A 23,847-nucleotide genomic window follows, 5' to 3' on the forward strand; every position below is an offset into this window, starting at 1 on the left:
GTGATCTGAATACATGTTATTGATGTTCCATCCCCACCTCTTTGACGTTTGAAAGCACTGGAATTAGGTTGTGAATATCCTGAGGCCCAGACTATTGACGTGGAGTCGTGAATTCAAATCCCACCATGACAGCTGGGAAGTTTAAATTCAAGTGTTTCAATACAAAATCTCGACAACTGTGATTACCATTTTGTTGTAAGAATCTATTTGGTTTGCACTGTCTTTCAGGGAAGGCAATCCGTTGTCCTGACCCAATTACGTCTTTTATGTGACCTCAGGCTCAGAGCAATGTGGCTGACACTTAACTACTATTTAGTTTCAGGTCAACTGGAGATAAGGGCAATAACTGCTGTTCTGGCCAATAACACTGACATCCCATGAAGATGTTGACCCACAGTGATACTGGGTCTTGAATGGTTATGAGTTGTGCATTGAATTGTGAGTGAGAAAGGAGTCACAGGAGACATTAAAGTCATAGTCAGAGAGCAATACAGCACGGTTACAGGCCCTTTGGCCCAACCAGTCCATACTGACCATATTGTCCACCTAGCTGGTCCCAATTTCCTGCGTTCAGCCCATATCCCTCCAGGCTCCACCCCTCCATGTACCTATCCAAGTGCTTCATAAATGATACTATCGTACCTGCCTCAACAACTTCCTCTGGCAGCTCGTTCCATATACTCACCACACTCTGTGTGAAAATGTTGCCCCTCAGGTCCCTTTTAAATCTTTCCCCTCTCACCCTAAATCTACACCCCCTAGTTTTGGACTCCCCTACCCTGGGGAGAAGACTGTTACTGTCCACCTTATCTATGCCTCTCATAATTTTAAACATTTCTATAAGGTCACCCCCTCATTCTCCTACATTCCAAGGAATGAAGTCCTAGCCTGGCTGATCTCTCCCTATAACTCAGGCCCTCTAGTCCTGGTAACATGCTCATAAATCTTTTCTGCACTCTTTCCAGTTTAACCACGTCTTTCCTGTAACAGGGTGACCAAAACTGTACACAGTGCTCCAAGTGCGGCCTCACCAATGACTTATACAGTTACAACAGAATATCCCAACTCCTGTACTCATTGCCCTGACTGATGAAGGCCAACATCCATTGTCCGGAGCTTGACGTAGTTCAGCAGCATTGCATTTGATAGAAAATGGCTTCCTTGTTCATCCAGTCCAGATGAAGGGTCTTGACCCAAAACATCAACCGTCCATTTCCCTGCGCAGATGCTACCTAACCTGCTGAGTTCCTCCAGCGTTTTGTGTGTTGATCCAGATTCCAGCATCTGAGGTCTCTTGCATCTTCTTTTTTCTTCTATTTTTATTTGAAACATGGACTTTGTTAATATTAAAAATACAATCAATACACATCTTCCTCTACCTTCACTTCAATGCATTCTCTTACAATGCATCAATGTCACTATGTTTCCTCCTTAAATAATGCATCTGTGAAACAAGAACATTATAAGGTGAGAAAATGAAATTCTGCATTCCTATAGAGCCTTTTACAGTCATAGAGTCAAACAGTCATACTGCAGAGAAACAGGCCATTTGGCCCACCATATCCACACCAACCACTGGGAACTGTCCATATTAATCTCATCTTCCAGCACTTGGCCCTTAGCCATCTATGCCTGCATGATTTAATCACTCATCTGAACACTTCTTAACTGCTGTCAGCGACTCTGCTGCCACCACTGTCTCCTGCCATGCATTCCAAGTCCAGGTGGAGGGTCTGGACCCGAAACATTGACTGTTCATTTCCCTCCATAGCTGCTCTCTGACCCGCTGAGTTCCTCCAGCACCTGGTGTGTTGCTCTAGATCCCAGCACCTGAAGACTCTTGTGTCTCCAGTGTATTCCATGTACTCACCACTCACTGGGTGAAGAAGGTCCCCTTCAGATCCCCTCTCAAATCTCTTCCCCCTTACCCTTTTTAGGTCTCCTGAAGCACTTTACAGCCAATGAAAAACTGTTTGAAGTTAGTCATGTTGCAATGCAGGGAAATTGACAGCCAATTCACACACACAGCAGACACCCACAAACCATCATGCACTGGTAACTAGGTAATGATGGATTCTCCTGCGATAGGAAGGAGTGCAACAAGGCTTCATCAGCTTGATTCCTGTGTAAGCAGGTTTATCATGTAAGGAAAGATGAAGTAGACAAGGCCTGCACTCTCCCAATTTTAAATGAATTTCCTTCAAACTGTACAAAGTTATTACAGAGCTCGCCAGGGCAGATACAGTGTTGATCTCAGACCTGGTTAAAGTGTCTCGGACCAGAACCACAGCCTCAAACAAAGGGTCAGTCACACAGTACTGAAGAGGTACGGCATGGAAACAGGCTGTTCGGCCCACTGAGTCCATGCCGACCATCAAGCACCCATTCATTCAAACAGAACAGAGGTGAGAAGGAGTTTCTTCATCCGGAGGGTGGTGAATTGTATTTCCCTATGCTGTGGTGGCTCACTCACTCAGTTTCTAGACACTAAGAGAATCAGGCATCACAGGTTTAGTACAGGAGAGTGGCAATGAGGCAAGCCATCACTAAATGGAGCAGGCGCAAGAGGCTGAATGATCTAATCCTGCTTCTGTTTCTTGCGTTCTTATGATAACATGTTCCAGTGATGTTGACAGAGTGATGAATATTGGCTCTGTCAGCACAGACAACTCCCTTGCTGCTCAGTATAATAACGGACTTCGTAACTAAGAGGAAAAAGGAGCCTTGTTTAACGTCTCCTCCGAAAGACGACACCTCCAACAATAAAACTACTGCATTACAATGAACATCTCCAAATTGATCTCTTTCATCACTAATTTGAGAGTGCGTGGTGTGATTGCTCACAAATTGGATGCAATAAAGATGAACAAAACTCCTAGAATCTGCTTAATTGTTCAATTATATCCTCGATTAGCTGCCCTCCATTTTTTGAGCATTTCCTTTAATTGAATCTATTTCTCATTTTCTTGTCAGTTCAATTTATACAATTCCATCTGTTTTATATTCCAGCACTGACACATTATGTCCCTCAGCAGTGCCTCGGCTGAGGCTGAGAGAGAGCTGGGAGTGATTTGCTTCTGTTTCTCCGCTCTCTTAGTTATGTTGCTGTGTGTGAATTGTTCTATTTTGCTCGATTTAGTGCTTTAAAAAAGTGAATTATCTCTTAATTTGGCCTTATAAACAGCAATATCAACAAATTGTGTTTATTTAGCACCTTTGACAAAGTGAAATATTCCAAGAGGCTTTGTAGAAGCCATTTAAGGAATAGCTTAAAGAGAGAGGAGAGATTTAGAAAGGAAAAGTTTACAGCCTGGACAGCTGAAGGCATGCATACCTTTGGTGGGGTGATGGAAGTTAGGAATACACAAGGGGCTGGCATTAGAGAGATGAAAGAGGGTTGGGGGTTTGATGGACGGGGTCACAGAGACAGGGAGGAAGAGAGTCCATGGAAGGATTGAAAAACAAGGTTAACCGCCGAGATGTCACTGGACCATAACTCAGAGTTGGTCACAGAGCACAAGATTGATGGTGTTTGGAACAGGGTGGGTTAGGCTTTGATCCTCGAAGTTTTGCATGAGCTGAACATTACAGAGCTTATTGCAATGTGGAAATTTCTGAACTAATTTTAGCCTAGTTCTCCCAGTGGGAATGGAAAGGAATAAGGTGAAAAAGCAAGTTTGGAGGGAATGATTAAAATAAGACACATTGGGGTCAAGGCTCTGGAGAATTATATCCAGCGCATTTTCTTGAAATTACGTCTCCAATTAACTAATGTGCAATTATGTGACTACAGCACAGACACAGTAGAGAGACCAAATCCTGGAGCTATAAAATCAAACACTGCAAATGCTGGAAATCAGAAATAAAACAGAAAGTTCTGGGGATAAACAACAGATCAGGCAGCATCCGTGGTGAGGGAAACAGAGATACTGTGCTGGATAGTAATGCACCATGACAGCAGCATAGCTCAACTGCAGGCAGTGTGTAAACATGTATGGAGTCACTGTGGGTTTGGAGCTCAATTTAGAACATAGAACATAAAACAGTATAGCACAGGAACAGGCCCTTCGGCCCATGATGTTGTGTCAAACTGATTAAGCTAATGATTCCTAATTACACAAATACCTTCTACCTGCACATGGCCCATATCCCTCCATTCTCTGCACATTCATGTGCCTATCTAAGAGACTCTTAAAAACCTCTATCGTATCTGTCTCCACCACCACCACTGGCATCCCCTTCCAGGCACCCACCACTCTCTGTGCTCTTTGTGTACAAAACTTGCCCCGCAATCTCCTTTGAACTTTCCTCCTCCTAACGTAAATGCATGCCCTCTACTATTAGGCATTTCAACCCTGGGAAAAAAATACCGGTTGCCTACTCTTATCTATGCCTCTCATAATTTTATAAACTTCTATCAAGTTTCCCCTCGGCCTCTGCCACTCCAGAGAAAACAACCCAAGTTTGCCCAACCTCTCCTTATAACACATGCCCTCTAATCGAGGCAGCATCCTGGTAAACCTCTTCTGCACCCTTTCCAAAGCCTCCACATCCTTCCTATAAATGGGGTGACCAGAATTGAATGCATACTCCAGCTGCAGCCTAACCAGAGTTTTATAAAGCTGCAATATAACTTCCTGACTCTTGAACTTTTAAAGTTTTCATTTAAAGCATGTTCTTCTCCAGTGGAGTCCCCACCACTCTGGACCACAGTAACAGCTGGACCCCATTTGCCATCCCATTGCCTTCCTTATCAATGAAGGTGAGGTATCACTGACAGTGCTGTGTGAGAAGAGTGCTGCAGTGAGAGGTGCACGGAAATGCAGGATGTGTCCCGAGGGTATGTCCCATATTTCTCATACCTTGCATTTATTTACAATGTAGAAGGAAGCCATTCGGCCTATCAAGTCTATGCCAGCTCTCAGAGCAATCCCATCTACCTCAATCTACCTGTGTAATGAATTAATCTGTATGAATGGTATGCAAGACAAGTTTCTCTCAGTACGTGACAACAATAACCCAATTCCAATTCCAATCCCCTATTTATTTCTCTGAATCCTGTTCACTCTCACATGCCCATTACCCCCCCCCCCCCCCCCCAATTCTCCCACAGCCACTTACCCCAGGGACATTTCACAGGAGCAAACTGGCCGAACAACCAGCACATCTTTGGGATGTGGAAAGGAAACCGGAGCACCTGAGGGCAACCCACGCAGCTGAAGGGAGAAAGTGCAAACTCCATGCACACCACCACAGTGACGGCAGTGTCCCTGTGCCCTTGTGAAGTGCATATCCCACTGACAGGCCATAACCCTGAGGGAAGTGTGTACCAGTAAAGAGCTTGACCTCATGAGAATTGTGCGTCTGCACCCGCGTGTGTGTGTGTGTGTGTGTGTGTGTGTGTGTGTGTGTGTGTGTGTGTGTGTGTGTGTGTGTGTGTCCATCTCAGTGAGTTATGTGCCTCTTTGCAGGCATGTAAAAGTAATCATCGTTTTAAAGTGAAGAGTGTGATGTCAAAATTTATGCATTAATGCTGGGGGTGTGCCACACTGAGAAGCAGCCTATAGCAGACAATCTCACAGCAAGACCTGTGAAGTCATTCAATAATATTTTGCAGATTGCCTGTGTCAGGTGTGATTGAAGTAGAAATTGTCCCAATCTGAATTTTGTGCAAGGTTCTGTAGCCATTAGAGACGGGAAACTTTCCCAGTGGGTAGAACAAACAGCTGGTATCAGAGTGGTCCTGGTTCACAGGGAGTCACTGGATCAATTTTCAATGGAAGATACTTAAATTCTGGTACCAGATTCCTACCATAACTCCAGCAGGACACTGAAAATCCATGAAAAGTTGAGCCAAGGAGCCAGTTATGTGGTTTCTTCAGGAATTTTAACAGTCTGGAACCAGTCAAAAAAATACCTTATTCATGATATGCATACAGTAAATACAATGGGGACATGTCTTGCTCTGCATTCACTGTACCAGCGATCAATACCGTTCTCTTACAATGTGTCAACACCACTCATGTTTCCTCCTTTAACTATGTGTCTGAGAGGCTGTTACACTGGACCCAACCCCTCAGTGTCCAGTGACACTGGGTAATTCCCTCGCTCTTCTTCAAAATGGGGCCTTGGGATCTTTTATGTTCCCTCGAGGGGGTTTTGCTTTGAATGAGTCTTTAATGAATGGCACCTCTGACACTGCAGCACTACCTCAATCATCAGTCTGGACCAAAATCCTTGACTCTCTGGAACCCACAACCCTGTGGTTCAGATGAGATTGCTCCTCACTGAGTAATGGCTGTCACTAATAATGTGAATCGTGCACAGTGCAATCATCTTCTCACCCTGTGACTTGTGTAATCAAAATCACACAAGCGGGTGGTGCGGAGAGAGGCAGACTGCTTTCACACCCACACCTTGAAGGCATTTATCCTTGTAGCATTACAAGTGGCAGGACCTAGCATTAAAGTGAAATTCTCTTGCAGCCAGATTCCCTTTGAAATATGTGACATATCCAGCAAGGTACCCCGTGGTGGTTTGTTCACTGCAGTTGTGCACTGTGCCATACAGCAGTAGGAAGCTGGAACATGAACATTTGAATGTGAAGACTGGAAATCATAGAAGCATATAATTTAGGGTTCATGAGGCTGTTCAGCCCATCGGATTTATGCCAACTCCTGTCAATCAAATACCTCTGCTGTTTTAAATCATCCTTTGCAAATTATTCTTTGTATCTTCATTCTTTTTTGAAGGTAAAAATGTATTTTGTTTCCATTCACCCTGTCGACATTGAGTTCCAAATCAAAGCCAGACTGCATATAGGAAAAAAATTCTTCCTATTCTCCCTTGTATCTTTTGCCCAAAATTATAAAGCTCTGCCTCCTGATCCTTGATCCATCCACGATTGGGATGAGGACTGATGCAGGGTTTTGATGTGATACACTGACAATTCCTTACCCCCCCACCCCACCCCCCCCCACCAACACAGATGCTGCTCGACCCGCTGAGTTCCTGCAGCAGGTTGTTTTTTGTTCCAGGTTCCAGCATCTGCAGTCTCTTGTGTCTCCACTAACGGGAACAGCTTCCCTCTGTTTACTCTCTCCAAACCAGCCCCCTTTACCTGCTTCAAGCTTCTTTGCTCCAGGAATAACAACCCCAGCTTCTTCAGTCTAACAGAGCTGAAACCCCACAACTGTGGAACCTCTGCAGTACAGATTTTCTGCACTTACTCGAGGGTCTTTAGAGAGTTGGAGCCGAAATATTATTGTATGGAATAAAATATTTAGAAGATATTTCTGACATATTAGGAAATACAGTGTGTCAGTGTTAGGAAGTACAGAGGAGGAATTTAACCTGGAATACTGGGAGTGGGAAAATGAGAAAGTGCTGAGTTAGAATATTAGGAGGCAAAGAGTGGGAAATGTTAGGAAGTTAAATCCAGGTTGTGGAATAACATATTAGGAAGTTGTAGCTGGAATATTAGTAAGCACTGAGTTAAAAGATGAAGAAATGTAAAGTGGTAACCATTAGAAAGTTAGATCTGGAAAATGGTGAGGAATGAGAGACTTTGATGGGGAGTTCCGGCTGGAATCACGGTCAGGGCACCAGTTATTCTTGTGAAAGGATGAGAATGCTTTACCCTCCAGCCCAATAAGGTTTAATATCAGACCTGAAAGCTGGCACTCTCTCTCCATACCACCCTGAAGCGTCATATTGGATTTGATGTTATAATTTAAGTCTTGGACCCAGAATGTTTTGGTTTGATGCTAAACCACGACCAACTGAGCTTACTTGACCTATTCCCACACTTCATAACATTTCCAGTGTAACCACCTCACTTTTCCACACTTCCTGATATTCTAACTCAATGCTCTCATATGATCTCACCTAGAACAAACTTCCTAACATTGAACTTCACAATACCTCTGTACACACAATATTCTCGATCTAACTCTGAATTAGGAACCATACATGTGAATATTAAGAAGTGAACAAAGAAAGCTCAGTTGGTCGTGGTTTAGCATCGAACCAAAACATTCTGGGTCCAAGACTTAAATTATAACATCAAATCCAATATGACGCTTCAGGGTGGTATGGAGAGAGAGTGCCAGCTTTCAGGTCTGAAATTAAACCTTATTGGGCTGGAGGGTAAAGCATTCTCATCCTTTCACAAGAATAACTGGTGCCCTGACCGTGATTTACCCTCAACAAACTCTGCCAAAATCCAATGAATTGAGCATTCAGATCCTGATTGTTTCTGGAACCTTGCTGTGTGCAAACAAAGACCGCACTTGACAAAAATAGTTTGCTGGCTGTGAAGCACTTTGGAACAGTCTAGGAATGTGAAAAGCACTGTATACAAGCAAGTTTTGTTTTAATGACACATTCACCATCGCTCTGTGCATCTTCAGATGCCTGTGTAGGTGTGCATCTGTTTATCCATGCTGTACATTTGTATAAACATCACTCCATCCATCTACCTCCATTTGTCTCTTTATTTATATGTGTTGTCAATATATGTATCTCAGCAAGCATATCCATCTATCTCCTATATTATATACAGTACATATATATACGCGTGTGTGTGTGTGTGTGTGTGTGTGTGTGTGTGTGTGTGCGTGTGTGTGTGTGTGTGTGTGTGGAGAGATAGATAGAACAAATCCTTCAGTTCAAAGTTCTTTCATCAGGACAGACATCAAACTGAAATATTAACTCTTCTTCTCTCTTCGCTGCTGCTGTCTCACTTGCTGGCACTTTTGTTTTTAATTCATGTCCCTAGCATCTGCAGTAATTTGCTTTTGTCGTACGTATGTCCGAAGCCTGGTTATTGTCTTTGACTTTCTCCTGGTGTGATCTATCGAAAGTTCATTGAATGATTATATACCAAAGAATGAGGGCCATTTGGCCCATTGACCCTGGACTTGCTCGCTACAAGATCAATCCAGTCAGTCCCATCCCCTGTTCTTGCCATGTAGATCTGTAGTTATCTGTCCAGGTCCTTTCAGAAAGCAGTGATTGGACCATCTTTCACCACCTTTCAGGCAGTGGATTTCAGTTCATGACTGCTCTTTGTAGCTTTTCTTTATGTAATTCCTGATGCTTTTCACAGTCATTTTAAATTTCATTCCCAACCCTTTGTCCAAGGAAATAGCTTCACTTTATTGACTCAGTCTAGACACCACGTCATTTTGAACACTTCTATCTGATCAACTTTCTCTCCTAAATAGAAAACTCTGGTCTCTTCATGTGCTGCAGTCTCTCATCTATGGAAACAACCTCGTAAGTTTTTCACTACACCATCTCCAGGACTTGTGTGATCACCAGAACTGGATGCAATGCAACCGTTGTGATTTAAGCAGTTTGTATAGAGTTTCAACATAACTTCAATGATCTTGCACACTATGTCTCTGCTTATAAAGTCCAGTATCCCATGAACTTTTGTAACTAGTAAATTGGTTATTTATTGTCACATGTACTGAGGTACAGTAAAAAAACTTGTCTTGCATGCCTTTCATATGGATCAACTCATGACAACAGTGCATTGAGGTAGTACAAGGGAAAACAATAACAGAATGCAGAATAAAGTTTTGCAGTTACAGAGAAAGTGCAGTGGAGGTAGACAATAAGGTGCAAGGTCATAACAAGTTAGATTGTGAGGTCAAAAGTCCATTTTATCGTACTAGGGGACTGTTCAATAATAACAGTGGGACAGAAGCTGTCCTTGAGCCTGATGGGATGTGCTTTCAGACTTTTGTATCTTCAGCCCAGTGGGAGGGGGGAGAAGAGAGAATGCACTGCAATTAGGCCTCTTGTGTGCCGTTTGGAATTGTACCATCTTCCCTCATACTTCTGGCTTAAGTGCTTCACTTGACACTTTTCAATACTAATTTTCATCTGCGACATGTCTGCCCAATCCACCAGCCCCTCTATAATCTCTAGAAATTGGTCACTGTCACCCCCACTATTTACTACATGTCCCAATTTGGTGACCTCTGCAGCTTTTGGAATTGTGCTCGGCGCACAAGACCAAGCCATTAATGTACATCGAGAAATGCAACCGTTCCTGGTTCCATCCTATTCTGCAGTGGATAAACTGTCCACCTGCCCTTGCCTACAAGTAGAGCTCACAGTTTACTGATTGCATGGTAAAATCTCACGGAACTGAAGCACATCTGTAAGGAACTTCAGTGGAAGCAATCATCTGTTTAAGAACATGGGAAACAGTAGCAACAGTGGGGCATTTTGCTCCGTCACCCACTCCATCATTTAGTAGATCGCAGCTGTCTTTCACCTCAGCACCCCTTTCCTGCATTAACCCACATCCACTGATGTACTCAATATCCAAAAAACCTATTGACCTCTATCTTGAATAAAACCCAGTGACTGAGCCGTCAAACGGCTCTCTTGGGTAAAAAATTACAAAGATTCTTCATCCTTTTTTGAGATTGTGATGCCCGGGTCTAGACACCCCAGCCAGTGGAAGCACCATCCCTGCTTCTACCCTGTCAAGCCTTGTAAGAAATTTACATATTTCTGTATGAACACAGAAGTTGTATTACAGCTGTACACTGCCCTGGTTAGACCACACCTGGATCACTGGGAGTTGTTGCCCAGCGCAGATTTACACGGGACTCCAAGGGTTAAATAACAAGGTGACATTTAAGGTATATTCCCTTGCATTCAGAAGGTTTGTGGATATTTTCAAAATATTAAGAGGAACTGACAGAGTCAACAGAGGGGAACTATTTCCATTGATTGGATCTGAGATTAAAGGAAAAGAGAGACACAAGAGACTGCAGTTGCTGGAATCTGGAGCAGCACAAAAATCACTGGAGGAACTCAACAGTTCAGGCAGTGCCCATGGAGAGAAATGGACAGTTAATACTTCAGGTCAAGACCCTTCATCTGGACCAGTCTAAAATGCCGATTGTCCATTTCTGTCCATAGATGCTTCCTGACCCGCTGATTTACTCCAGTGTTTAGTGTATTGCTGGAATCTAAAAATTAGAAACCAGAACTTTCTGAAGTAAATTTGGAAGTACTTCTACACTCCATTTGGAACTCCTTTTCACGACATGCCCTCTTCACATTACTACCTTTGGGGAGGTACAGGAGCCTGAAGACCCACACTCAGCTTTTCAGGAACAGCTTCTTCCCCTCCACCATCAGATTTCTGAATGGTCCCTGAACCCCTGAACACTACCTCATTATTCCTCTTTTGCACTATTTATTTTTTTTATATAACTTAGAATAAGTTTTCCGTCTTTATGTATTGCACTGCACTGCTGCCGCAAAACAACACATTTCACAACATATGTCAGTGATAACAAACCTGATTCTGATTCTGAAAAAGCAATTGAGGTTAATTTTAAATCAGAGATTCACAGACTTCTGTTAACTGAAGATATTCAACTTTCAGAAGGGAAGGGGAAAGGTAATGAGGCAGAGTAATTTGCAGGCTAGTACAGTAACAGGATTGATGGATTTCTCTGTTAGAAGCTAGGATAGACTGGATGGGCCCAATGGCTTACTTCTGTGCTATAATAATGCTATGATTCAGTAAGGTTACTGGTAAAAGGCAGGTGGATGGAATTAGACTACAGATAGGATATGTTTTCACTCAATGGGGGCTGCTGTGGGGCAGGCAGGTGGAAATACCATGTGAAAATCCTCTGATGTAAGGAGATGTTTACCATTAGCCTGGTATCAATGAACCGTGGAGTCTTCCTGTACCTTGGCTGTAACTGCGTTCTTGTTTCCTCCTCAAGCCTTGCAGGATGGAGGGCATCAAGCACCCATGTCGCCTCCACCTTACCCAGTGCAAGAGGCCTCGGCAAATGGCACGTCACAAGGCTATCCAATGCCAATGCACCCTTCCACGATGGCAGTGGGCAACGAGGGCTTCATCCAGGAGACTCAGTTCAACAGCAGCGTGCCCCAGGGATATGCCATGCCTGCAAATCACCCTGCAGGGCCAATGGGGTTGGCGGGTTATGGCCACCAAGGATATGCCGTGCAGTACCAGCCCTGCGCTGGTGCCTATGTGCCAGTCTACCCAATGGCAAATGTGAGTAAGGCTCTTGTATAAAAGAGTGACACAGTGGGGTGAGGGAAAGACCTTGCATTCTGTCTCTGTTGGTTCACTCAGGGTCGATGTAGTCTTCACAACTGACCCTGAGTGAAGTTTCCTATGGGAATACCAAGTGGGAGGAAGGAATGGTGGGTTGACTAATGGTCCCACAAGCCACATTTGACCACACCGTCCATTGAGGTGTTGTGAGTAGTAAGGAGGGTAGTATTTGGCTGCAGGATGATACTGATCAGTTGGTAAGAAGGGCAGAGAAAAGGCAGAAGGAATTTAACCTTGAAAAATGTGAGGTCTTGCATTTTGGAAGGACAAGTAATACGAAGATACAGTATACATGATAAATGGGAGGAACAGAGGGACACCAGTGTGCATATCTGAAGGGAGCAGCACAGGTAGATAAACAGGTTAAGCAGGCATACGGGACACTTGCTTCATTAGTTGGGGCAACGAATATATGTGCAGGGAGGTTACGGTACAACTTTTTAAAACATTAGTTTGGTCACAGCTGGAGTACTGTGTACAGTTTCATTGCTATACACGTGATTAGGGGTGCAGAGGAGATTCACCAGATGTTGCCTGGGATGAAGCATTTCAGAAGTAAGGCAAGACTGTTACGCAGGGTTTCTTTTTGCAGCAGAGAGGTTGAAGGGTGACCCCACTGAGGTACACAAAATTATGAATGGCATGGACAGGGAAGATAATTGGAAACATTTCCCCTTAATGGAGGTGTCTATGACCAGAGCTCATGGGTATAAGATAAAGAATGGGAGACTTAACTGGGATTTGAGGAAGAAATTTCCACTACAAGAGTGTGGTTGAAATCTGGAACGTACTACCTGAGGGATGATGAAGGCAGGTACTCTTATAACATTTGGAAAGTATTTAGATGAGCACGTGAAATGCCATGGCACAGAAAACTTCAGGATGAGTGCTGGAAAATGCAATTCATAGAAATAGGTACTTGATACCCAGCACGGACACAGTAGGTCAGGAAGTTTGTTTCTGTGTTTTACAACCCTATGGCTCTTACTGTGATAGCACTTACACAGGCTGATGAGGTGGAGTGGTTATCCAATATGACAGAGGGTTTAATGTGCTTCCACATGCTATAGACTGATGGTAACAGTCTTGCCTTACTTCTGAAGTGCTTCATCCCAGGCAACATCTGGTGAAGGGAAATCTGGACCTGTTGTATATGGAATGACCAAAAACCCCAGTTACTCTGTGGGAAAGTGGAGTCAAGAATTTTGCTGCTCATCTCAGGGCTGACTCTCTCCATTAACAATCTGAAACTGGTGTCTCTTCCTCAGAATATGGGACCATATCTCCCCGGAAACAATGGGATGACGCCGGGTGCACAGCAGGTGCCCCCTTCTGTTGGGATGATGAACCCACCACGACCTCCTCATGACTACCTTCCCATTGCAGTGTTGACCACAGTGTGCTGTTTTTGGCCAACTGGGATATTTGCCATATTCAAGGCCGTACAGGTGAGTGTCCACCTTGCCTTCTCACCCACTCTGGGCTGGAGTTCTTCTCAACATGCCCGCCAATATTCCATTTATATCTTAGAACTGTTCCCCTTCCCAGTGTAATCTCCCTGCTGTTGGCACCCATTGGGTTGTCTTTGTCATGGTGCAGCGGAGCAGTGAGTCGAGCTGCTGCCTCAGAACTCCAGTGACCCAGGTTCAATCCTGACCTTCGGTGCCATCTGTGTGGATGTTGCAAGTTCTCCCTGTGACCACGGGGGCTTCCCCTGGATGCACCAAGTGTCCTGCCAGATCCCAAAGACCTGGCCACTTTAACTTACCTTCAATGAGGGTGGGTGATGGAATTGGTGGGAATGTGGAGAGAATGGGTTACAGGGGAAATTAGTGGGTGAATGGAATTTCTCTGAGGGCCAGCATAGGCTGAATGGCCGTTTCTATGTTATAAAGGAATTTTGTAGTGAAAGAGGTGTCACAGTTCGACAGGGCGGTCAAGAAGGCATTTGGCACACTGGCCTTCATCAGTCAGGACACTGGGTATGAGGAGTTGGGACGTTATGCTGCAGTCGCACAAAGCATTGGTAAGGCCCCACCTGGAGCACTGTGTCCAGTTTGGGTCACCCCTGTCATAGGAAAGACGTCATTAAGCTGGAAAGAGTTCAAAGAAGATTTACAAGGATGTTGTCAGGACTGAAGGGCCTGAGTTATTGGGAGAGGTTGGGCAGGCTTGGACTTTATCCCTTGGATCTTATGAGCGATCTTATAGAAGGGTTTAAAATTATGAGAGGCATAGATAAGGTGGATGGGACCAGTCTTTACCCCAGGGTTGGGGGGATCCAAAACTAGGGGGCATAGGTTTAGGGTGAGAGGGGAAAGGTTTAAAAGGGACCTGAGGGGCAACTTCTTCACCCAGGGGAAACGAGCTGCCAGAGGAAATGGCTGAGGCAGGGACAATACCAACATTGAAAAAACATTTGGACTGGGAGGTAGTTGGGAAAGGTTTGGAGGGATATGGGCCAAATGGGGGCAGATGAAACTGGCTTAGATGAACATCTTGGTCTGCGAGGCCGAGTTGGAACAAGGCTGTATGAATCTGTGACTATGAATACAGAAAGTAACTAACGCCCGGCATTTCTCCGGAGAACAGGTGCGGACCGCAATCGCACGGGGAGACATGGTGTCGGCGGAGATCGCCTCTCGCGAAGCCCGGAACTTCTCCTTCATCAGCCTGGCCGTGGGCATCGCCTCCATGGTCCTGTGCGCCATCCTGACCGTGGTGGTGGTCATCGCCGCCCAACACCACGACGATGAGTGGGACCCTTAGCGCGGCGCCCCGTCTCCCCGCACCTTCTCCGCGCCCCGCCCCGGGCGTAGCTGCGCAGGAAATCCTTGACAAAGCATCACCGCAACACCTTGCCCTCCCTCCGTCTCATCCCCTTTCACCATCTCCGGATCCTATCCCTCTCCCGGTCTGTATCTAACCAACCATCCGCGCGACAAACAGCTAATCAGTTTTGCCAAAATAATAGCCTTCTATTTAACTCGGCTGGCTACAGCGACGGGATGGAGAACGTTTTCCGTCTGACTGATTACATGTGTTTAATTTAAATGCAGACAGATGCCACAAGCCCCTAAACTATTAGCTCAAGGGCGGGAGGGGGGAGAAAAGCTCTGGGGTGGGTCGGGGGTTGGTGGTGGGGGAAACTTTTTTTTTGGCAAATGTGGAGCCTGTTGATACGTGATTGGTATCTCTGCTTTGGTTTGTACGATAGGATGCTATTGAGGTCTTCATTCATGACTCCCTCCCGCTAAAGGGAGAGAGGGACTCAGTCAGCTGCTGTTAAACGCGCAAAACAGGACAACGAGAGGACGGTCACCGCAGTTCCAGGTTCTAAGCAACCTCAGAAAGTTAAAGCTTGCTTTTTCCTTGAAATGTCAGCATGGTTTGTCGTATTTTATTCCCGATTAAGCCCTTCTGAAATGCAGTCAACTGGGTCAATGCAGGAGAGGGGACCTCTCATCAAGAAAACCGTTCCTTATAAAACTACGATTGGAAATTCCGCGGCTGACTTGAGGGAAAATCTTTCACGCACGGACTCTCTGCCTGAGGTTAACCCACCCCCTCTATCAGTGTCTAACTGCAGCCCATTCGGACTGGTAGCCAAGCATACCTGGTCCAGCGTAGCATCCATCTGGTTCCTTCAGTATGAATAAGGTGACTCTTGTTGTCTGGGAAGTAACGTCGCGCCTGCAGCCAGAGCCTGTGACGGGGAGAGCAACCGGAGATTGCAACTGACTGAATCCATCTCAGCAACATAACCAAGCAAACATTCATCTCGCGTCAAGCTACCTGGACAATCTCCAGTTATATTCCTTTTTAATGAAAGCTCTCCCTCCTGTGAGCGATAGCTTTGAACTTTCTGAAGGTAGCTTTGAGAGCACGCCGTTGCTAACGCAAGGACTGCCGCGTCTTTGATTGACTGCTCTGTTGCTTCACTTCAGATTTCAAGGCTTCTCCTCCTAATCAAAATACATCATTAATTGCCCGCTGAGCAGAGGCTGAAAGGTTGAGACGCTGCAGAGTCAGAGGCAGGGCAGGTAGCGCTGGGTGCAGGACAAGCGATCAGCCATGCAGGACTGAGAAGAGAGAGGATTGCTTCACTCAAAAAGTCGGAAACCTTTGGAATGTTCTGCCCGCTAGAACTCTGTCCCTTGAGCCTGCTCAAGATCTTAATAGATTTTAAGGCACTGGGGAATCGAAGGTACTGGCACCGTCCTAATGATGACGAACCCTGGCTTGAGGGACCAAATGGACATTCCCTATTCTTCTGAAACTGGTTCCATTTCCAGGGCCGATAACTAGTTCATGGCAATCACCAAAACAAAATCCGGCTCGTTGTGAGGAGACACGGAAGACTGCAGATGCTGGTATCTGGAGCAACACACAATCTGCTGCAGGAACTCAGCGGGTCGAGCAGCATCTGTTGGAGCTGAGGGGGGGGGGGGGTGGTGATGGGGAAGGAATCGTCCACGTTTTGGGTCGAAGCCCTATACCAGTCCCGTGGTAGGGTTTCGACCTGCAACACTGACAATTCCTCCCCCCACCCACCCACAGATGCTGCTCTGCACGCTGAGTTCCTCCAGCAGATTGCGAGTTGCTTATTGTGGGGAGATACTTTTTAAAGAAAAACATTGATTAGAGAGGCTAGATGAAGCAAATCCACGAACAACTTTCAGAAAACAATTGGATCATTTCATGCGTGAGAAGAAATGACAGGCGCCGTGGTCGGCACAGACAGCTTGGGCTGAAGGGCCTGTTCTTGTGCTGTACTGTTCCACATTTAGGTGAGGGACTGACTAATTTATTCTTTCTGAAGGGACGTTTCCAGTTTGATGGGCGGATTAACTTCCCTCTGCACTGCATCCGTCTCTGGTTCTGTTTCCTACGTCATTACAGAAACTGGCGATGGGAAATAAAAACAGATGTTGCTGGAACTGCTCAGCAGGTCGGACAACATCTCTGGAGAGAGAAACAGGGTTAATGTTTCAGGTCAACGATCCTTTCTCAGAACTGGGAAAAGTTTCAGATAAGATAAATTTTAAGATGAAGGGGAGGAGTAAGAGGGAGGAGAGAACAAGGGAGAAGGTCGGATAAATTGAATGCTAGAAGGGATTAGAGCGAAAGAGTGGAGAAACATGACATCCAAGAAGCAAAAGGTAGCACTGAGGGAACATAACTGGGACGAGTGGAACCATCATCTGACAGTTCTGAAGGCTAAAATGTGCCCATTTGGAAGATAAGACGCTGATGCTTGATGTTGGACTTCATTGAACAAGTGCAGGAAACCAAACCCAGAGGTCAGAGTGGAGGATAACGGAGAATTAGAGTATTAGGGAGCTTGGGGTCAACCTAGAAGATTGAATGAAGGAGTTCTGCAAAGCATTCATTCCAAACTGTGCTATTGTGTGGGAGACCACATCACAAGCAGGGAATGTGTATTGGGAAGACAGGAAGTAAAGGAGCAAGGCATTTCACTGCTTATTGATACGTAGGATCTAAATGTTGCTTGCCCTTGGTGAAAGACTGCTCTAGTCCATCTGGTGAAGGAGTTCCCACATACTGTTGCTTCGGAAGTTCGTGGAGTGAGACTCAATGGTGAAGAAGAAAGGGCAATATACTCTAAGTCAAGATGTTGTGTGATTTAGAGGGGAACTTGGAAGTGCTGGTACTTCCAATTCCTGTGCTTCCACAAACAGGGCCTTTGGAGATGGGGAGGGTGTTGGTGGTGATTAAGGAGTGGACAAAGGTGTCCTGCAAGGAACTATCCTTTCAGAATGTTGCAATGGGATGGGAAATCTTGTGTTCTTGTGTATCAAAGCTACAAAGATTCAAGTTCATTGTTACAGACATACATACACTTGGCATAAATGGCATGAAAGTTAGCTTTTTGCAGCAGCAGTGCAGTACATTACAAAGTGGCAGGACAGGACATTGGGAATTGAATTGCGTGTTTCCCCAGTCTTCAGGCTCAGTCTCTCTTTATGCAATGGACTTTTAATCATCAATGTTAAAAGGTTGTTAATGTAGGATATCATTGGCAGGGAAGATACAAAGGGAACAAAGCCACCCTTCACCCTGAACATGCCCCTCTAACTGGGCTCCTCATAATGGTGTCTGTCTGTATTTGGTATCTCCCAATAGATTATTAATAATATTATTATTTGCATTGTCTCTTTAAGTGACCAAGCATTCCTGGTTGACATAGTGCCTTGTAGGTGCACAGATCTGGTGTCTGTGAGCAAGTGAGCATGTGGGCTCCTGTCATTCACTGGGAGGGCAAGGGAGGCTGGCCGGGGGAACTGGCCCCTGGCCATACACTAATGAAACTGGCCCAGGACAGTTGTCAAACATAGTTGCTAAGTTTTGAGTGCCAAATCTTCCTTCCAAAGGGAAAAGCCCAAACAGGATACATTGGCTTCCTGTTAAAGGACAATAAAAGTTAACTGATTTGGTTAATTAAGCAGGCCCGATGATGTCAAATTGTTCTTCAGGGGATAATCCTAATGACTCTGCCAGTTTAATTTTCATTCCCCATGCCCAGGGATATGAGAGTTACTGGATCAGTAACCAGAATTCCAGCCCACTGATCCAGTGCAATCAGTTCGTATCCTGTCACAACAGCTGGGGAATTTAAATACAAGGGATTAAATAAATCTGGATTAAGTAAATTATATTTTATAAATTATTGATATATTATAACCTGGATGTGACTCCATACTCACAAACTTATTTGACTCTCAAATGCCTCTCAGTTCAGGGACGATTAAGGAAGAACAACAAATGCTATCAATGTCCACACCCTGTGAACAAATAAAAAAATTATTTTAAGTAATTCACTCAAAGGTTCTGGGGATGTTCTTAAAGAGTTAAAGCTGGAACGCCATAGCATGTTGTCAGCTAGCAACCAGCAAATTCTCCTACTTCCATTCAGTAACCTGAAAAGGTGACTTTGAAAGGGATGGGTCAGTGAAATTTAACTGGATCTGTTGGGATATTCCACAGTGAATTGTTGATTGGGAAGTTTTTTTTGAGGAGAACACTTTGAAAGTTTCACTTTGTGTTGAAAGTGCAGGACCTCACAAACCTTCCTGAAACTTGTTCCCAAGATGTGGGTATCACTGGACAAGTCTGGCAATGGTTGCTGATCCCAGCACTGCCCACAGAAACTGCTGCTGGCTATTGATCGCTAGAACATTTGAGAGGGCAGTTTGAACATCAGTCACACTGCTTTGTGTCTGGAGTCACATCCAGGTCCAGAATGAACATAATAGACAGGTTTTTACCCTAAGCAGCAACAGTAAACCAGCTGGGAGTTTGAAAGGACAATCTGACATTGTCCAGTGGTCAATTTTCTGAACAGCTGAGGTGAAATACCTCTCGTCAGGATATGAACTCACATCATTAGGATTATTAGTGCACGCTTCTGATTTATGAGTTTTGTAACATAATCTCTGCATAAATGTAACCCATGATACATGTTTGATCAGATCAGTGCTACTTATTCCATACAATTTTCTGCTACACTTCCTTGACTTTGGAGAGTGAGACTTAGAGATAGACATGTACCTTTGGTCACTAGCTCTGCACAAATGTGATTGTTATGGCTGCTCACAGAACCTAAACAACAGAGAAGGAGGCTAATCAGCCTATTGAGTTCATGCTGGCTCCTTGTAGAGCAAGTTTTTTTCACTTGTTTTCCTTGTTTGTTCCCCATGGACCTGTGCATTTTTTTTCTCTCTCAAGTGCCTGTCTAATTCCCCAGATTCCATCACCCCTGCAGACAGTGAGTGCCAGATCATTCCAGTTCTTGATTTTTCCTCATATTCCTTCTGTGTCTTTAGCCCATCAGCTTGAACCTGTGTCATGACTCTTTGACCCATCTGCTAATGGGAGCGTCTTCCCTCCATCTAAACCAGTCACGACCTTCTAACACCTTGCAGCCGTTATTCAGGCCAACATACATTGGATGGCTGATATTAGTGTCCATTTAGTGCTATTGACCCAAACAAACTTCTACTATTAACAAACAAAATTGCTGAGCTGACTACTTGTACATTAGGAGAGGCCATTCAGTCCTTCAGGCCTGTTCTGTCATTCAATCATAGAGTCATACAGCACAGGAACAGGCCCTTCAGCCCAACTGGTCCATGCCAACCAAGATGCCCCATCCAAGCTAGCCCCATTTGCCAGCATTTGACCCATAACCTTCTAAACCCTTCTAATCCATGTACCTGTCCAACTGTCTTTTAAACGTTGTTATTGTACCTGTCTCAACTACTTTCTTTGGCAGTTCATTCCACATAGACCACCGTTTGTGTAAAAAAAGTTCCAATTAAATATTTCCCCTCTCACCTTAAACCTATGTGTTCTAGTTCTTGATTCCCCAGCCCTGGGTAAAAGACTGAGTTCATTCACCCTATCTATGCCCCTCATAGATCTACACTCTTTTAGATCATTTCTCAGTCTCCTACGCTCCAAGGAATAAAGTCATCGCCTGTCCATCCTCTCCCTATAACCCAGTCTCTCAAATCCTGGCAACATCTTTGTAAATCTTTTCTGCACTCTTTCCAGTTTAAATAACATCTTTCCGATAGCAGGACAACCACAAGTGAACACAATACTCCAAGTGCGGGCACTCCAAGTACTTCAAGTCAAATCATGGCTGGTGCTTTCAGCCCTTATCTTTGTCCCCACATTCTCCTGATGGTTCATCACCCTAAATCACCAGAAAGCCTCAGCTATCATTCCCAGCTGGCTAGTTTTCATTTTTGTGTTGTGTGAAGTGAGGGGAGGTGCAGCTGGGAGGGAAATCAGAGTGAGGGTATCACAACTCAGTCCGATCCAAGTGTGAGCTACTCAGGCAGTCACCAGGTTGCAATAGGAAGGGGCTTCCCCCCATTGCTTTGTCTCCTGTTTCCTGAGCCGGGGAAAATTGCAGTGCCCTCATTATTGGAGAACATACAATGGGAGGTGAAGACCATGGTCTGCACAGACCCAACCTTTGCAAATCTAGTCTGACACCACTGCCAGACTCAGGTTTGGAAAATCACCTCTGCCGGGACAGAGTGCAGGGAAAGAGGTGGACACAGTACAAGATGACCAAAGCAGACCACTTTAACAATGGGGACAAGCTATGTAGAGTAGGTTTGTATTCCCTCCAGCCAGAGTGTTTCAGGTAGGAGTTGACAGGGTAATAACTAGGTGGCGGGGTGTTCAGGGCAAGGGCACAGACCACTCAAAGAGGAGGTCAGAAAATGTGGTGGAAACCTGTTTCCAGTCATCTGAGATAGAGAACCAATTGAAACTGTCGCTGTGGTTGGATTAAGGTGTTGAAGGATTTAGAAATCCAGAGGGCTGTGAATTGGGGTTAATCTTGGTCAGTATCAACTTGAAGGGTCAAGCGGCTTCCTTCTGTGCCATAAACCTCCACGATTTGATGAAGATACAGAGCAGCTGCTGCCTTACTGCATGTTGGAACGGGCTCAAGGGACTGAATGGCTCCCTCATGTTGCAGTCTTCCAGTTACTCTGGGGGGGTCTGGAGTTCAGATCTTACTATCCTGTTCTGAGCTAGCTTGGCCTTTGGTCCACCTTCAGCTCGAATCTGTTGAAAATCAGCACTGAAGGAAGTTTGGAACAATTGGAGGCCACTCTGCCCTTTGAGTCTGTTCTATCATTTAATGAAATCATGGCTTAATTCCATTTACCACATCCCTCGACAGCTTCAGTTAACAAAAATCTCCCAACCTCAGATGTAAAAGTAACAATTGATAACACCAACTGCAGTTTGTGAGAGTGCAAAATTTCCCTGGGCCTTAAATGTGTTTCCTATTCTCAGTCCTGAAACATTGGCTATAATTTTTTACTTTGCTTTCTAGTCCCAGACTCCCTGACAACCGTAAATACCCAATCAGTTTCTCTTAATACCTTTGTAATGATTGCAAATACTTAACCTGTTTGTATTAAATTCCTTCTGTTAATGGAAGTGTTCATTTTCTCATTAAATCGAAAATTATGAGTGCTTTCAAAATTAGATAAGGGAAGGTTTTATCATTTGTATACTAGTGGTCTCAGAGCCACTTCACAACCTGCAAGGGTAGACTCAAATCTGCTGAATCAGCGATAGGGGTGAACTTGGCAATCAGGTCCTGTGCTGGGGCAGGGTTGGAGATGGGAGCTAAGGAGACAAGCCAGGCTTCCTGTTTTTGATTATTACCAGTCGTTCTTACAGGATACTTGGTCATAGGGGAGAAATTCATTTTTTGTTGCCAGTACTAAACTTGCATTATTACAGCGTTTTATGTGACGTGTGATATTGGAAGCCAGGAGCATGGAACATTTGGTTCTTATTACTGATGGCGAATGGCAATTGGCTGTGGCCAGGATTGGACTCAGCTGTGAGGAGTCACTTGCCCGAATAGTCCCCGTCAACCTGTCAGAAATCAAAAGCTTCAGGGTGAGGCAAAGGGGTGGGGGAGCAAAGACAGAATAGTGGGAGAAAGTTGGGAAGATCTGGAAACCCAGCAGAGGGGTCTCTTCAGTGCAGACATGGAACTCGAGATCTCACCCCCACTGCAAATATCGGCTCAAGCAGTTAAGCACCGTGTGTGCGAGGGTTTGCTGGTTCAATCTCCTTCGTACCTCAGTGTTTCAGTAGTGATCAGTGCCAAAGATCCTGCCCAAATTGTGGAGGATGATTTTCCTTGTTATTTGGGATTATTGGATTACTTGGAGCTAAGTCGGTACTGGTCAGTACTGAATAGGTGACTGGATGGAAAATTGGTTGGCTAAGTGTGCATCCCCCTGAATTTTCACAGTTCCCATGTGATCCAATAATTACCAGTACCTACCCAAGGAGAATCTTCCCCCCATCCTATTCCCCATTGAGTAAAGAGGTCCATTAGCAACAAAAGCACCATTACAGCACCCCCTCTGTGTGTGTGTGTGTGTGTGTGTGTGTGTGTGCGCGCGCGCGTGCATGCATACGTGCACATGTGTGTGTGTGCACGTGTGTGTGTGCACGTGTGTGTGTTGTGCATGCATGAGTCTGATGCTGAGAATGAGATGTGATAAAACAGTGAATAGGCAAACGAACTCAAGCAAAGACACAGTGTTGAATTTCAGTGGATTCTAACTTCAGGAACTGTCAAAAACAAAAAAAAAATAAAAATTTGCAATTTTTACCATTTAGCTCTCTGTTGCCTTGCTTGTTTCTTCCAATTTAGCTGTAAACACAAAGTGAATCAGTGATCTCAACAGTTCATACCTACTCCCCCTGTGACCTTGCTATAACTGATAATTCATCGGGTTGCAATGGAGTCATAGGGTCCTACAGCACAGAAACAGGCTCCTCAGTCCACTGAGTCCACACTGACCAACAAGCATCCATTTACAGTCATCCCATTTTTATTCTCTTCATATTCCCATCAATTACCCCCCACTTGCACATTAGGGGCAATTTACAGCGGCTAATGAACTAACTACACATTTTTGGGATGTGAGAGGAAACCAGAGCTCCTGGGAGAAATGTACACAGTGACAGGGAGAATTTGCAAAACTCGACACTGACAGCACCAGAGGCCAGGATCGAACCTGCCTCACGCTGGAGCTGGGAAGGAGCAGCTCTACCAGCTGTGCCACTGTATCACCCAATATCTGGTCAACTTTTGGGAAAGAGTTCTGCCAATCAAAAGAAAGGTGAGCAAACTTAGT

At 44.9% G+C, this 23,847-nt stretch overlaps 1 protein-coding gene across 1 annotated transcript in view; it reads left to right on the plus strand.

Annotated features, from left to right (window-relative positions):
• The window catches only part of LOC127586077 (proline-rich transmembrane protein 1-like), a 55,343-nt gene extending 32,022 nt beyond the window's left edge, over window positions 1–23,321 (plus strand). The window contains exons 2-4 of the mRNA XM_052043883.1: window positions 11,769–12,067; window positions 13,399–13,578; window positions 14,723–23,321. Of these exons, the coding sequence (XP_051899843.1) occupies window positions 11,769–12,067; window positions 13,399–13,578; window positions 14,723–14,899 (656 nt within the window). The 3' untranslated portion in view covers window positions 14,900–23,321. The remainder of the gene's footprint in view (window positions 1–11,768; window positions 12,068–13,398; window positions 13,579–14,722) is intronic.
• The last annotated feature ends 526 nt before the right edge of the window (window positions 23,322–23,847 follow it).

The sequence above is a fragment of the Pristis pectinata genome, chromosome 34 (genome assembly GCF_009764475.1).
Source record: "Pristis pectinata isolate sPriPec2 chromosome 34, sPriPec2.1.pri, whole genome shotgun sequence".
In the NCBI taxonomy this organism is placed as follows: domain Eukaryota; kingdom Metazoa; phylum Chordata; class Chondrichthyes; order Rhinopristiformes; family Pristidae; genus Pristis; species Pristis pectinata.